Consider the following 17,322-nt stretch of genomic DNA (forward strand, 5'->3'; position numbering starts at 1 on the left):
GACACTGAAAAAAAAAATGTTTTGTCTATGTAATGCTTGAAAAAATTTTCCCATTGATTCCAGTTTTGATAGAAAGTAAATAATAGTTTACCCAAAAATGGCAGAGGGAGGAAAAAAAGGCCTTTACACACCAGCCAGTATGACCATTTACATTACACCATCTATTTCTGCTTTTTGTTACAATTATCTGCTTTGTAGACCTACCCTAATAATATAGATAGGAGAATCTGTGCTATCTCGATTGTCTTATACACTTGAGGATGAGAATTGTGAGAATACACACATTGCAATGTGTCACACAGAAGACCAACACTAAATAGAAGTAATAAAACCAAAATAGAATTTGTCATAATAACTTAAGTTTAATAACCTATAATAAGTCTCCCTAGAACACCATCAGAATTATTAAATAGTGCTAGCAGCAACACATTGTAAGGTATTGTTATGAATAAGAAAATGTCAGAATTCCTGTGTAATACAACTAGAACTTGCAGGAGAGATATGTGAATAATGAGTTAAAAATCTCTACAAGATATAGGGCTACATACACACATCAGATGATTTTAGGCCGATAGGAGCTGTTGTCCCAGACAAGAATCTGATTTGTGTACAGAGGTTGTCTGACGTCATTCATGGATCCGTCCTGGCAGATTCATGGACGACAGAAGATGAAGGCCCCCAATGGAAGTGAAGGGGGAGGAGCACAACAGGGTGCCGCTCACTTGTTCTCCCCCTCCATTCTCCATAGAACAGAAGGGCTTTGTATGTATGTTTCCAACGACAATAATCGAGCATGTGTACATAGCCTAAGTATAGTCACCTTTAGGGTAGTTGAACAGGACCATATGCACACAAATGCAAAAGTAGGAAGAAAAAAAAACGACACAGTACCAACTTGTTACCATCCATTTATAGTCACATAGTTTGGGGCTACAAAAAGGCATTAATATTTATTGCAGGGTTTTGATATCTTATCCCCAACGAACAGAAAGAAAGAAGGTGGGGGTTTACAAATATCTTGTATGCAACAAAGAGACAAAATCCTTGTAATGTGCTGGCTTGAAAGGCAATGCCCTCATCATAAGATTTCACTATCAACCCCAAGTGAAACCGCCAAGCTGAGATACACACATTGTAAAACTACAACATTTGTATGATTTCATTGCTCAGGATTAATATGCAGCAGTAGAATCACACCCAGACACCTGACCTTTGGATACATACAATATATCTTCGGTTTATCTCAAGGAAAACTTCTAAGTATACGTGCAGCATACAGCATATAAACCTGTATTATCTTCCTACGGTCGGTAGGTATTAATAGAAAACACTGTTACAACTATCAAAAAAAAAAAAAAAAAGACACATACTGTGTTGCATTCTTAAAAGTTCATTTAAGCCATATAAGAACTAGATGTTTATATAACCTGCTTTATGCGTCAATCTCTTACTGGCTGGATACAAAAAGTTTTGCCCTCACTGAGAACAAAGTAAATAAGTGCTTTCTCTGCCTATCTTAGCAAACCTATTTGCTGACAACTTCTAAGAAGAAACATGTTTGTTAGTGTGATTTGGGCCCTGAACTCTGTGGTATACCTTGACCTTATTAACAAAAACAGAAAAGACACCTGTACACACAACACTGGTAATAATTGGCGACTCCCAGCGGCAAGACTATGGCATCAATCCATAATATATGTTTTTCTTTATAAATCATTATTTGCCCAGGTGTCATTGCACAAAATTAGAGAAAATTGAATATGATAAGTTAAGGGTACATAAAAGATGTTTGGAGTCTAAGATACTTGAATTTTCTTTTGCTATGCACATTACTTTAGAGTCTGTCCTGAGGTGCAGATCAACACTTTCACAGAGCATCATTGATCCATTTGTCAGTCCAAAGAACTTCTCTCACCCAGCAGACAGCAATCAAATTCACTCTCATTGTCCAGTACAAGTTAGAGTGCAATTGACAGCTGGAAAAAAATCACTAGGCATCAGCTGTCTCAGCACAATCTCCATTGGGATGCTGCAACACAGTCAAAGCTGTTCCTTCTTGAGTGACCTCTGCAATTAAAAGATGGAAAACATTAATATTCATTAACATTTATGTGAAACCAAAAGAATCAATCTGTAGGCACATAACATATGCAAAAATTAGCCGTTTGGTGATGCCTGAAATCCAAACATCCTAAAAACATCCTGTGGTGTCTATAACACATTTGCTCCAACCTTTCTCTGTTCACTACAAGACACCTCCATGTCATGAAGTTACATGAAGAGGGGAATGGTGTATAGTTCTAAAAACACCTCCTGCCTTAGTGTGACAATGCTGCTTCTAAATAAATGCACCACGTAACAATACAGGGGCACTGGTTTAGCAAAAAAGTTCATGAGTTTTTTTTCGGTCTGTTCTTGTACATCGGCTGCCTGTTTGAAATTATTGAACTGCCTTATGGCAACATACATTTAATATGGTACTGCTAGTTTGTATATCTATCCTTAAAGAAAGTCTTCATAGAATGTAACATCCTATGGTTTGTGCCATAACTTAATAGTTTAAGTAAAAAGTTTAAAAAGTTTAACATATGGTGCCAGTAAGTTGTAGGCATATACAATCATCTTATGTCATTTACTTAATTGAGAGATTATACATCAGCGTTCTCCCCCGGCCCCTGTTAACTGGGCGCACTACCCAGCACTTTTCAGGCGGTTTTTGGGTGGTTACTAAATAGTTGGGCCACCTAGAACTTCTTTCAGCTAGCTTAAAAAAATTCTGGGTTGAATGTGTGTGTGTTATTAAATCAATCAACTGTCCATAAGTTCTCCTCATGAAGCTCCAGGGCCATTGACAGTATTGGCACAGATCCCACCTCTACTGTGTCCAGTTTAAAACACATTCAGGCCACAACCACAAAGATAATCCATGTTGAATATAGTATTGAATATATTCACTTTTCTGCCACATTTACAAGCTGGGGACACGTTCCAGCAAAGAAAGCCATAACACTCTGAAAAAAGTCTTTGGCCTGTCAATATCGGACTCCGTTATCCAAATGGTTTTACTACAAGATTTTGGAACTATAGATGCAATTTGCTAGTTTACACAGATACACGAGTCATTCGGCACTAGATGTGTTCTAATACTTTTATTATGTTAATGGAGAGCACAGGAGGTGGGGTATGGATTTGTAAATTCCTTTGTATAACATTTCATAGAGACAAGTTATATTCATACTAGGGCCTGCTACCTTCCTCCTCTGTCCTATTCTCATTTCTTCTGGGAGTTGTATTTATTTCTTTGGATATATGAGGGACGATCATGGCAATTACCTCTAGGACATGACAAATAGGAAAAGTGTAATGTTGGGAGATGTCTCTAGGATGAATATTCATGGTTTTGCAGTGTAATGTTTCCACTATGTAAGTAGAATCAGCAGCAGCTTTCTAAAGAATCATACGAGAATAAAACTCTGAGCACCATTATTTACCATTCTCCCCACAGTCATTCCATCTCCTCCGCCTCCTCCATGAGAAACAGGAGGACTTCATTTTGGGCTTTAGTCTTCTCAGCGTATCTAATTAAAAATAACAAGTTGTTTAGACTTGGAGAAACACGTTGTGAATTCACATTTAGCAAGCAAGTGCTGAACACATAGTAATCTGTGGTATGGAGCCCGTTCATGGGAACGTATCTGGGCTGCTATTCCTGGCTCATGTGTAGGGTTGTCTATGAAATCTATTTAAGTCAGACCCAGAAAAATGCTGTCACTGAAAAGCAGGATTCTTTCCCTGCAAACGTTTTTTGAGGCAGAGACTCGGATAGGATTAAGATGACTAAATTTGTTTATAAACTATTCTGCCTAAAGGGTGCTAATCCGAATATCTAACAGCCCACACTGACTTTCCATTGGTCAGTCCCCAGTACAGCGAGGCAGGAATATGTATTTCCAGAGCAGTGATTGGTCAGAGTAATTCTACTAGGAGGTAACTGCTGCCAGGTGTCACTTATGGTTAATGATTGTACTAAGTGTCTGTACAATCAGAGCACACATACATGGATACAAGCTGTATGAGTAGTTTAGGTTAAATCATTCCATAAACTAAATCCAGAATGCGATGTTTTCCAGTTTTCTCAATACAGCCTCGTCTAGGTATGAATGCAGAACATTCGGTTAGATCCCACATCATACAAAGGCAGCCCATGTGGCCCTCCTAGGGGCCCCTATAGTCACGTGATGTGCTCCTGGGGGGGGGGGGGGGGAAGGTGTCACCTGCTTCTGTGAGCGCCTCGCAGGCCAGCCTCTGCACCTCCCTCCTGCTCTCCTCCTCCCCCGGAATGAGTACCGAGGCCCGGACTTCTGAGCAGAGTTTCGCCCGACTCTTCACAGGGAACACGGAGAGCAGCAATTCTAGCAGAGCGGCCCTGGCATCGTCCTCCCCGGGCACCTCCTGCGGCTCCCCATCGCTCCTCACAGCGCTGTCTGATCCCATTACTACCCCGATAACAGCGCCACCTGCCGGCATCCTCCCCCGCACATCCCGCAGGATCTCCTGCAGCTGACGGCTCGTCCCCCGGAGCCGTACAGACTCCGCTCTGCACAGGAAGAACACCAAGCCGAAGTGTAAGGTCCGCTCAGGTGTGGGCGGAGGGGCCGCAATGTCGGCGGTCTGGGGGTTGTGTTCCTGGGCTCCGTGCTGCGAGCTCTCCTTACACCGCGATCCGTTCTCATCACCGCGCTGCCCCGCCGCTTTACTCTTCAGCAGGTCCGCTCCAGGCGGGAGCTCAGCCGGAAAAACCTCCCGCAGAAATGTCTCCAGCAGAGCCCGGCTCTCCGCCCGGTCCCACAGTTCTCCCACAAGATGCACATGTTGGGGTCCTCCGAACCGGTTCAGCACTTCCAGGAAGCGGCTCTCCGTACTGTCCCGGGCCATTCCGCCTCCGCTTCTGTCACCCAGACACATACTAGCAGGGTCCGGCCATGCTTGCTGACTGGCTGCCTTGTGTACACCGCTCAGCGATCCCAACCAGACCCGACTGACCATTCAGCCGGAGAGCCGGCCAATGAGAAGCCTAGGAGGGCAAATCCTGCAATCACATCTCCGGAAACGACAGCCGCTCCAGTCCTATTGGATATTTCTGGACACACCCATACATTACCACGCCCATTGGGTTGTACCTCTGGTCCAGCTCTAACCTTGAAGTTCCAAATCTGAGTGACATGAAATGTTTTCCATACTTGTCTGTGCGTACCATGTACCTGATATTATTATTATTAATAATAAACAGGATTTATATAGTGCCAACATATTACGCAGCACTGTACATTAAATAGGGATTGCAAATGACTGACTAATACAGACAGTGATACAGGAGGAGAGGACCCTGCCCTGAAGAGCTTACAATCTAGTAGGTGGGGGAATTTCACACACAATAGGATGGGAGATATGTAGTGGTGATATATGTTCTACACGTACCTAATATATGTTCTACATGTACCTGATTTTTATTCTACATGTACGGCATATATGTTCTACACGTACCTCATGTATGTTCCACACGTACCTCATGTATGTTCTACATATTTCTAGATGTTCTACGTGATTGTATATGGTACGTCTCCCATTCTGCCAAATCTCAGCCCCATGTATGCAATTGTTTTCCCCTGCAACTCTCACCTGATTGTGTATGGTATGTCTCCCATTGTAGATGAATTTATTGCACCAACTTTAATCTCCTCATAGATTTATCTGTTCACTATCCTTTAGTTCCAGCTGAGTGCACGTTGATATTTATTGCCCTGCCAACCCCTCCCCAGGTTCAACTGATATCCCAAATTCCTTATACTCTGATCAGTCTTTCCATAATCAGGGCCCAAAGCACTTCTATTTAAACAACAGGCAAGGTCACATACCTAAATCTTAAGTGCCAAATTATAGGTGCAATGGGAATTAATCCAGGGAATTGACACATGAATTGGAACAGATTTGGATATACTATTTTACTCTGCCACTCCCATCTCCTGCCTTTGGACTGATTTATCCACCTGAACTCAAACACATCTTCTGCTGCTGCTGCCATTCTGAACTGGTATTTCATCAAACCATCTGACTGAATCATCATATCCCTCTCCTGGAACTCAGAACCTTACAAGCCTCACTTGAACCCATATTACTGGACTGCTTCTTTTGGACTTCAATTTGCCACATTGTTTAATGTATGCAATGGTTCACAATTATCTGTAAAAATGTATTTTTCACCATGTTCTCTCTTTGTTGGCACTACTCCCTGCACTCCCCAGTCTGATAACCCATTGTCCCCCTGCTCCTTCACTCTCCTTATTTCTCTGTCTGTGCTCCTGCACCTTTTTTCCCTACTGATACTTTCTGGTGACATCTCACCCAACCCTGGTCCCCCACACAGCCTCCCCCTTCCATAAACTCTTAGCAAGACACTCCCTTCTCCTAACCTCATCCCCATTCACCCAACCCATAAGTTCTTACCCCCTCTCTCTCTCTGGCAGTCTATGTAATGCCAGATCTGTTGGCAACAAATTAACCTCCATACACAACCTTCTTTCTAAATCTCTGAACTTTCTGTCTCTCACTGAAACTTGTCTTTCTCCCTCTGACTCTTTCTATGCTGCTGCTCTCTCCTATGGAGGCCTGCACTTTACACATACCCCTAGGCCTGGCAACAAAATAGGGGGTGGTGTGGGTCTCCTTCTCTCACCTAACTGTACATACTACCCCACCCTCTCTCATTTTCACCTCATTTGAAGTCCACTCTGTCTGTCTCTTTAGCCCCTTACCCCTCATTGTTGCTGTTGTCTACCGCCCCCCTGGCCCAGTATCACAATTTTTGGGTAACTTTGCATCCTGGCTCCCATACATTCTTTCCCATGACCTGCCCACCCTCATCCTTGGTGACTTTAATGTTGCAATGGATGAGCCCAACCTTCCCTCCTCAGCCAATCTGCTCTTCATTACCTCCTCATTTGGACTCACACAGAAAATCAATAGCCCCACACACATAGCCGGATCTGCAACCTCACCGCCCTTGACAACTCACCATTTCCCCTTTCTGATCATAACCTTATCACCTTCAACCTATCCAACTCTTGCCCTCCCTTGCCAGATCCCAGACTTGGTCAATGGCAGAGAGATATCCGTAACCTTGACCACAACCTTTTGTCAAACTGCCTTGCGTCCCTAACCCCCTCCCTCTCCAAAATCACCTCCCCAGATGAAGCTGCCACCATGTTAAACCACTCTCTTTCCCTGGCTTTGGATAATGTTGCCCCTGCCACCTTCCGCTACCCCTGCCCTGCCAACCCCCGACCCTGGCACAACAATCACACCAAACAGCTACAAAAGACTGTTCGTGCAGCCGAGCGCAAGTGGAGGAAATCTGGCCTCAGCGCTGACTTCATGGACTACAAAGCCAAGCTACAAAGCTTTAACACAGAACTCACTGTCACCAAAGTTATTTCAGCGCAGTCATTTCCTCTCAAGCTTCCAACCCACGCAACCTCTTCTCTACAATTGACTCCCTCCTAAACCCCACACCTGCTCCCCCCATAACATCCTTCTCTGCCCAAGACATTGCCACCTACTTTAGCGATAAAATAGACAAAATCAGACATGATGTCTCTGTCCACCAAGCCACTCCAACCATACCCACCCCTTCCACCTGTAAATCATCACTGGCCTCCCTCAGCCCTGTTACTGTGGACAAAGTCTTATCTCATCTCTCATCATCTCCATCTACTACATGTCCACTTGACCCAATCCCCTCTGATCTACTCCGTGCCCATTCCTCCACCCTGGCCCCTGCCCTAACCAAACTATTCAACCTCACCCTTTCTGCTGGTAAATACCCCTCAGCTTTTAAACATGCCATAATTCTCCCTATCCTAAAGAAACCCTCACTGGACCCCTCCCTACCCTCCAACTACCGTCCTATCTCCCTTCTCCCATATGTCTGCAAACTTCTTGAACTCCTTGTCTACAAAAGACTCACCCATTACCTGAGCACCAACTCTTTTCTTGACCCCCTCCAGTCTGATTTTAGAGCTGCCCACTCCACTGAAACAGCCCTTACTAAAGTGACCAATGACCTCATCAGAGCTTAGTCTCAAGGCAACTTTTCCCTGCTCCTTCACCTTCATCTTTCCTCTGCTTTTGACACTGTTGATCACCCCCTTCTAATACAAATCATGCGCTCCATTGGTATCTGTGACACTGCTCTCTCTTGGTTTGCTTCCTATTTGTCTGACCGCTCCTTTCAAGTTTCTTTCAATGGTAACTCCTCCTCACCCACTCTCCTCCCTGTTGGTGTTCCCCAAGGGTCAGTCCTTGGACCGGTTCTCTTTTCTCTGTACACCTCCTCTCTCGGTAGTCTCATATCCTCCTTTGGCATACAGTACCATCTGTATGCTGATGACACCCAAATTTATCTGTCCACCCCTGACCTGTCTCCCTCAGTCCTGGATAAGGTCTCATGCTGCCTGTCAGCTATCTCATCATGGATGTCTGACTGATTTTTGAAACTCAACCTGGATAAAACAGAACTTATCATCATCCCCCCCTCAAATTCCGCACCTCCCCCTGACATATATCTAACTGTTAACAACACTGTTATTCGGCCTTCCCCTCAGGCACGTTGCCTTGGTGTCACCTTTGACTCTGTCCTCCCATTTATCCCCCATATTCAGAACATTTACAGGTCCTGTCACTTTCACCTACGCAACATCTACAAAATCTGCCCCTACCTGTCCCCTGAGACCACCAAACTCCTTGTACAAGCTAATATCATCTCTTGTTTGGACTACTGTAACCTCCTCCTGTCTGGTATTCCACTAACCCGACTCTCTCCTCTACAACCTATTATGAATGCTGCAGCCAGACTCATCCATCCTTCCCACTGCATCTCTTTGCAGATCTCTACACTGGCTTCCATTTCACCTTAGAATCAAATTCAAGCTCCTGTGCTTTGTCTTCAAATCCCTACACAGTTATTGTCCCACTTACATTTCTGACCTGGTAAAAAAGTACTCCCCCAGCCGCTCTTTCTGCTCCTCCAATGACCTACTACCGGTAATGACTTCCTCACTCATAACCTCATCACACGCACAGATACAAGACTTCTTTAGAGCTGCCCCAACTCTCTGGAATGGTCTTCCTCGTCCTATGCGACTTGCTCCTACTTTCTGCTCATTTAAAAGAGCACTCAAAACCCATTTTTTTCAAACTTGCCTACCCATCTTCTTCTGTCTCATGAACCTCTTATATATTTTACACATCCCTTATATATTTCTACCTTTCCCCATGTCCCAATATTTCTACCTGTCCCAATGTACAGAGACATGCAGTGTGTTCCCTGTCTATATGTACCATGTACCTAATATATTTCTACCTGTCCCCATGTCCCTCATAGAATTCTACCTGTCTCCATGTACAGAGACAGCCATGGTGTTCCCTGTCTATATGTATCATGTACCCAGTTTATTTCCAACTGTCCCCATGTTCCTAATATATTTCTATCTATCTCCATGTACCCAATAGATTTCCTCGTGTCCCCATGTATCTGATATATATTCTACCTGTCCCTATGTACAGAGACAGCCATGGTGTTCCCTGTCTATATGTGCCGTGTACCTGGCTCTTCATTCTACCTGTCCCCATATACAAATAGTGACATGCATCACACAGACAGGAAACGTCATGCACATAACTCTTCTTTCTACCTGTCCTACCCTAACATGAGTCAGTTTGCACTTCCCTCTATTCATCTGGCTCTGTGCTGACCTTGGACTGTAGTCAGAAGCTCTCTGCTTAGATATCACCGCCAAGCCTATCGACAAAGTCAAATAATAAATCATCAGCAAAGAAACAACAATTTTGGGAAGTAAAATGTGGAGTATAAGTATAAGAACAGTGCAGGAATATGAGGCCATTATACAGGATGTGAATACAATGTTCTGCACATGTGAGACAAGTACAAATTTGCATGTTAGAGTAATAAAGTAAAATGTATTTGTTTCTATTGCTGTTCACACAAGCTGTGTCAGTGTGTAAAGGAGAGAATGTATGTTGTATCTCTTGGATAGGTAAGAGGTGAACATGCGGTGCAGCACTTCAGGATTCACAATAGTTAAACAATATCAGTAGATAGCATTAAGACTTTGTGATTTGATACAGATCACAAAACTGCTGTATGGAAAACCTGTTTTGATGCTAGATTAGACTTTATTTCATGTTATGCAAATCTTTCTTCTAGTAATCAGGAAACCATTATGTATAGCTACTGGAGAGTGATATATCACCTGGTTTATGTGTTTCTTGACTACACCATCTTATCACTGCATTACTACCAAGATTTTCCAAGAATGTTACCTGAAAAGGAACTTTGATATTCGCTAATGACAAGTGGCTTAGATTTATAGGACAAAAATGAAGGAAGGAAGGAATCAAGGATTTCAGATAAGGTAAACTATAAACCTAGCCATAATCTTAACAGAATACATAATTGAATGTATAAAGCCAAACAGTTTGGAAAAAGGAGGAAAAACATCTGCAAAGTGGAAACAACTAAAAACATTCTGTTATAATTACCCAGTCAATCAACCACTCAGGAGTTTGTTATTATAGTCTGATGCTCTATTTTTGTTTTCACATCCTTCATTTGGTGCATTAGGGTTTATGAAAAGTGTTCTTTATGAGCACATTGTCACTTTTAATTCTTTATTACTCTTTGTTAGGTAACGTAATATCTGAACTAGGGAGATTATGATTACTTTAGATAAGAAATAAACCACTTCCCTCAATTGACAGCACATAAAAGGTATCTTTATACCAGCATCAACATCATTTGGGTGTAATAAATAGGATAAAAGTAGGTCTCCATTTCTCCATATGCTTTTACTTTTTGTGTGCCTTAAGGTTTAATCTGCCCTAATGCAAACAGTAGCAGCATAGTCACTTCTAGCACATGTATATGTCAAAGTGACAGAAGAAGCAAAGAAAAGGAACAGGATGTTATTTGAATAAATACACAAAAACGAATTTACTGGTAACATTGAAAGGTAAAACTTACAGACTTGGTGATCATTACAAATACAGACTTTTTACATATCTTGTATTATTACTGACACACAAAACATCTCTTTACAACAAACCTATATATCATGCTCAAACATTTAAATCTGCCAGTCTATTTTAAACTTTAAAAAGTGAAAGTACTACCCAACAACATATATTATACAAGACACAGTAATAACATTAGTAGTAATTTTATTTTATGCAAAGTTTGTGCCTGGATTTAAATAGTTTCATTTTGGGGGTCAACTTACCCGACAATGACCTGATCAATAAAAGTTTTCTAGTACCAAAGAGGGGCTTCACTATCGGTGGGGCTTGGTGCTGCAGTCAGAAAGAATGATGTCTTCATAGCTATGGGGTACTGAACATAGTGTACCATCTTATACCAATACCCGTCTACCAAAGGAGAGTGTGGTTCCTCCTCTCTAGTTCTGGCCAGAAATGTGAAATATGAATCTGAAATATAAAGTTTCTCTTCCCCAGTCTTGGAGAGTTTTGTTAAATCAGGCCGAGCGTAATACTCAGTAAAGAATAGCTATGATGTAGACTTAAGCATGGAGCCTTATCCCACCCAAAGGTCAAAAAGTGTCTGGGCTCCAGGACCCAAACCAAAAATGTGTTTTTCGTTAGCAGACACAAAGCCCCTAAACACATGTAAAGTGAAACACCTAGAAACATTATTGACAAACACCTAAAAGCCAGTGCTTTAACAACCCACCCACATTTTTTTTAAACCTGTCAGAAGAAGACTATTTAGCCAACATACAATGGATGTGTGACAGTTTCCTTTATTGTGTCTTTGGCAGTCTTCAAGAGCAAGAAACCACCTTGTGACACTTGAATTGTTAGCTTTTTCCAATGGTCTAAAATCAATCAGAACTATAAAGATGAGCAATATGGGATTTGACTACTCACTGTTGCTGCGTACACACTTTTTTTATCGTTGGAAATGAACGACGAACGACCGATTGGCCAAAAATCGTTCGTAAAAAAAGTAACCAACGACGCCGACGAACGAGGATAGTCGTTGGAAATGAACGACCGGACCGGCGGATCGGATTGGATGACGATCGTTGAGCATCTATCGTGTGTACGGTCGTTCAGTGATCGTCCATGGTCTGAGCATGCGCGGTGAACGAACGTTCACTCACTTCCTGTGGTGCACGTCACTTCCTGTATCGTTCAAACGATCGCATCTATCGTGTGTACAATATCTTTGAACGATCGTGTCGTTATCTGTAGGTACAGGATCGGTGCCATACGATCGTTCGGCATCGTTCGTCTACCAACGATAAAAATTGGAAGTGTGTACGCAGCTTTAGTTATGTGCATATGACAGATCATAGTCACCCAAGGCGAATGGTTATGCATAGCACAGGACATCTAGCATGTGTACAGAGGTCCCTAATGAAAAAACATCATTTATCAATCTGTACCGGTGGGGAGTCAAGGGAACACCTGTTGTACTTACCTATGCTGGAGAGCACAGTGGGGTGTCACTCACTGTGACGTCCCTTATTTTCTGTAAAATTAGGTTGTATACAAACCTGTCCCAAAATCCTGTATAGCCAGCAGAAAGCCTATATAAAATGCCATATATCTGTGCAGTAATTTTGGATAGGCTGCTGTAAATCTGTGCAGCACGCTTGGGGGCAGATTCCTCTCCTCCTGTGTCACTGTCTGTATTTGTCTGTCTTATTCAACCCCTATTTAATGTACAATGCTGCATAATATGTTGGCGCTATATAAATCCTGTTTAATTATAATAATTAAAAATATTCTTGTCTAGTTTTCTGAACACCTGTGTGGGAATACCATATGGGCTACTTTGAATTTCGTCAGCATTCATTCTGAGGTTCTGTAAACGTGCAGGAATCCCATACAGGCTCCTGTAAACCTTTGCAGGAATCCCTTACAGGCTGTTGTAAACCAGTGCAGAAGTCTTGTATGATTACACTAACTATAAACTTTTAACCTTCTAAATCCAATATAATCCGTATATTACACTGTAATCCCTATTATTGTGATAGCCAGAAAAAGTAATCACAGACAACTTGGTTCTGGTATTAAGCTCATCACTCTTCCTGAGTTTTTGTGCATACAAGCGAAGATTTCTAAATTAGAGTTACAATTAAATAAACATAATCAACTATTTGTATTCAAGGATAAGAACAATACAAATATAACTTTCATATTTTGTGGCCACAAAGAATTACTTTTTAATAAATTGAATTCTAGAATAAAGTGCACAGAATGTTGCATGCAGTTTGCTGTAAGCAAGCATAGATAATTTATCACAGGTCATAGGTAAGGACATCCTTTTATCTGTCATGTGTACACAACACAAATCTAATCTCTCATAACTGTATACCATGTTTGTTTACCATGGATTATAAATTAACAGAAGTCAGTCTAAAGACAAATCAGTACTAGTAAACTAGAGACAGGCTCTGGTCAGAAAATGGTTAAATGGCTAAATGCGATATTTGTTCTTCAGAAAGGTGCTACCAAGATTTAAAAAACATTATTCAGATTTAGCTTTATAGAATCAGATCAAAGAACATTTATTTTTTGTTTGCAAATATCTCCAGAACCTTGGCTAAGCTTTTTGAGTGAAAGTAACTAACAATCGATTTCCCTTGAGACAAGACGGTTCTTGCAGTGGTTTTCCTTTTTACTATTAGCACAAACATGCAAGTCCACTCAATTCAACTTTACATATTTGTTCTAAGATATTTTTATAGAAAAATTGTAATGCAGCATTAAGGTCGGCTGCTATCTATTGTTTGTTGGAAGCCTTGAGATGAGTGTACATGGACACATGCAAAGATCCAACCATAGTTCTGTCATACTGCTATATTATTAAGACTAAAAGTTCAAACTTTGACATTAAAGAGGCTCTAAAACAAGAGATTATTCAAACTTCCAATTCCTAACTTTTTCTAAAGAATGCTGTTTACCTAAATATAATATTGTTTTTTTGGTGTTAGCATTTTCAGTCACATTCCTGAAACAATCATGCAGATATTTGTGTGATATGTTGTGTGACAATGAGCTAAATACCTGAGCTGTATACTCATTGTGGGCCAATGATACAGAAGGTGTTAGAAATTTTGGAATAAGTCAGAATTTCATCTTGCATAATCTTTCAGTATTCTGTTAGAAGTTAGAAGAGTGGAGAGATGTTTTGTCATAGCCAGGGAAAGAATCCATCCACTGTCAAGCAGCGATTCTGCTAAATAGGTTAAAAAGATTAACTAAATATTTTGTATAGATGAATATCTATTCAACTAAATGCAGATTTTTTACTTATGGCTACAGGCCATCACATATACTACCTGTATATTACTAGCTATGATCAGGTAAATTCAATCAGGAACTTATGGTAAATGTGATCTCCAGAACTGAACACACTATTCTCAGTGAGGTATACCTAAGGTTCTATAAAGGCGCATTAGGACTTTCTGTCTGCTTCTGGTGATCCCTTTAGTTACACACCCCAAAAAACTATTCACTTTTTACACTGCAACACTTTTGTTTTGCAAACATCTGAATGAAACACCCTGAAATTTTATTTCCTTTAACACTGTTCACTCAAATATTTCCACTGCCATTTCTTTCCAATGCTAACCATGTTTCATATTACTGACACCTTCAAGAATATCAACCCATGTTAATGGTGTATCAACCGATATTATATCTATACATATTCACATAATAATAATAATAAAATAAGTGATAACAAATAGGATATATATGTTTAGTCCAGTGAAAATGCACCATACTTTATTCCTAAAGGTTCCATATTCTTATGGTTAACAATGCTTTTTATATGTGATTACAAACAGTTAAAAGGATATTTGTTTTTCTTGCTCTCAGTGACGCACCTCAGACAGTTAATCAGGAAATACCTGCTTCCTTAGGAGCAGGCCTTGATTGTTGGAATCATAAATGCTTTTGTTGGTTTATTACCCTTTCATTATTAAATTTAACATTTTTTCCCAATAGATTACTCTATAGCATCTATTCCCAAATATTCTCATGTTTAATGATGCCTGCAAAGTTCACATCCATGCCACCATTTTATATTGTCCTGAAAGGCTTTTTTTTTCCCACCATCAATTATTCGTTTTTTGCATTTGCCACTGAAGAATTATTCATTATATGATGAATTATATGAAAGATATAGATACTAATAAATATACGATATGTACAAAATTTCCCTCACATCATGTGAGCAGAACGTATAAGTTTAACAGCTGGAGAAAGTGAAAGCAGTGAAACCCTATGATAACAATGTAGAGATAGTAATAGTCAGTCCTTTCATTCACTCATAAAATGAAATACTTTCCATCTGTCTCAATTTAATAAAGTAATTCATATGGTTGTGGTTGTGTATTGCAAAGGAGATGTGTAAAGTTGTCCTGAAATGCTGGAAGGTATGGAGAAACTAAAAGTCTTTAATTTTAATTTCATGAGTTAAAAAGTTGGCAAGAATTAAAGTAAATTTATCTAATTTGAATGGAATGTATAATGTTTTAAATATATGTTTCAGATAAATATGTGCATCCTGTCTGCTTTACATTTCTGATAGATGCAGTCAGGCCTTAGCCAGGCTTAATCTAAATTATTACCATCATGAATAGATGGTAACCCATGATTTTATTATGGTTGCCTTTCAAAAATAAGGCAGTTGTTTCTAACAAAATCAATTTACAACTGTTTGACTGATGTAAAGCAATCAAAAAATCATTGTAAAGTTTAATCTACAACAGTGAACGTCTGTGGCCTGCAAACCACCCTAATCAGAACAGATGACTACTTATGCATACGTTCATTGCATATTTGCATATGTAAATCTCTCACCACACAGCGGATACAATCTCCTACCTAATCTTACCTTCTGTGCATCAGCTTTTCTATTCTTCAAATGTATGAACATTACACCATGTTTCCCTGTGCTACTCTGCACATGGGGTAGATGGAAGATGAGATACTTTTGTAATATAGGTGGGGGTGCAGGCGGGTGGTGCATAGGTCTGTGGTGAATTAATTAGTGCCTTACCACGATGTGACCCTCTAAATGACCTACATTGCAAATCCCTAAAAATGGCCTTGGCTCCATTTAGAATTCACAGTTTGGAGAAGAGTGATGAATACAACCTCGTGAAACAAGTTTGAGAATCACTGACCTACAGCATAGTACATTAACCAATTTTGTGTAAGATTGTTTTTGGGAATTACAAATTCAAACCAATGCATGATGATTTCACAGAAGGAAAATAACTATTTTAATTGTTTCTGTTTATTAGTTTGTGTGTAATAAACACTTTATAACTTTAAATGCCATTGGTCCACACAGTAAAATTTAATTTCAATTCAATAATAGAGAAGCACACCCGACAATCTTTTAATCTGGAAAGCAGGGGTGGATCAGGAAAATGAAGAAAGGGTGTAACACTGTTAGGTCTACTAGGTACCCACACCTTTAAAAAAAATACATTTTAATAAGTTTTTCTCTGACAGTGATGCTTCTTTTATAGATTGCCATAGGGGAACAGATAATTCAGAAGCTAACATCAGATTACAGAGCTTGCAGAACTTTCACGATCATTACACTGTAGACTTTTTTACCTGATTTAAACGATTTCTATTTTTGCACACACAAAGTGAGAGAACCTTTCTTTCTCAAGATCCAATTTTCTAGTATGAAGAACACAATGGCACAAATACCAAACCATTTATGTACCAACCTCTAGTATTCCTTGTGTATGTAAAGCTAAAAGAAGATTTTTGTACTCATCTTAAAATACTTTTCTTGACGTCCATTTAGGGGTTGCAAGAAATCTTGTACAGTTGGATATACAAAAGCAGTCTAAGAAAGTGGGAATGGTCAACCCTAAATGTCTAAAAGATGGAGTGATAAACTGTAAGAGCAACCAGGGGAAAAATGCTCCTTGAGTAGAGTGTGTCCAATGCTAAGTAAAAAATTCTGTTATGAAGAGTAGAATACTCTGAGCCTACAGAGCAAATTCAGGCTATTCCAACAACATTCACTCTACTGGGGTCTGGATGAGAGACACTCCTATATATAGATATAGTATATATAGAAAAATCTCCCCAACATATTTATAACTGTTAACAACACTGTTATTCGGCCCTCCCCTCAGGCACGTTGTCTTGGTGTCACCTTTGACTCTGCCCTCTCATTTACCCCCC

General features: G+C 40.4%; 1 protein-coding gene across 1 annotated transcript; it reads right to left on the reverse strand.

Annotated features, from left to right (window-relative positions):
- Window positions 1-892: 892 nt before the first annotated feature.
- C4H2orf72 (chromosome 4 C2orf72 homolog) lies at window positions 893-5,082 on the reverse strand. The gene is made up of 3 exons (XM_072408329.1): window positions 4,275-5,082; window positions 3,492-3,578; window positions 893-2,067 (listed from the first exon to the last, which is right to left on the reverse strand). Exons 1-3 carry the CDS (start codon window positions 5,044-5,046, stop codon window positions 1,991-1,993), a joined length of 936 nt encoding a protein of 311 aa, XP_072264430.1. The 5' UTR covers window positions 5,047-5,082; the 3' UTR covers window positions 893-1,990.
- Between the last annotated feature and the right edge of the window lie 12,240 nt (window positions 5,083-17,322).

This window comes from Pyxicephalus adspersus, chromosome 4 (genome assembly GCF_032062135.1).
Source record: "Pyxicephalus adspersus chromosome 4, UCB_Pads_2.0, whole genome shotgun sequence".
Classification (NCBI taxonomy): Eukaryota; Metazoa; Chordata; class Amphibia; order Anura; family Pyxicephalidae; genus Pyxicephalus; species Pyxicephalus adspersus.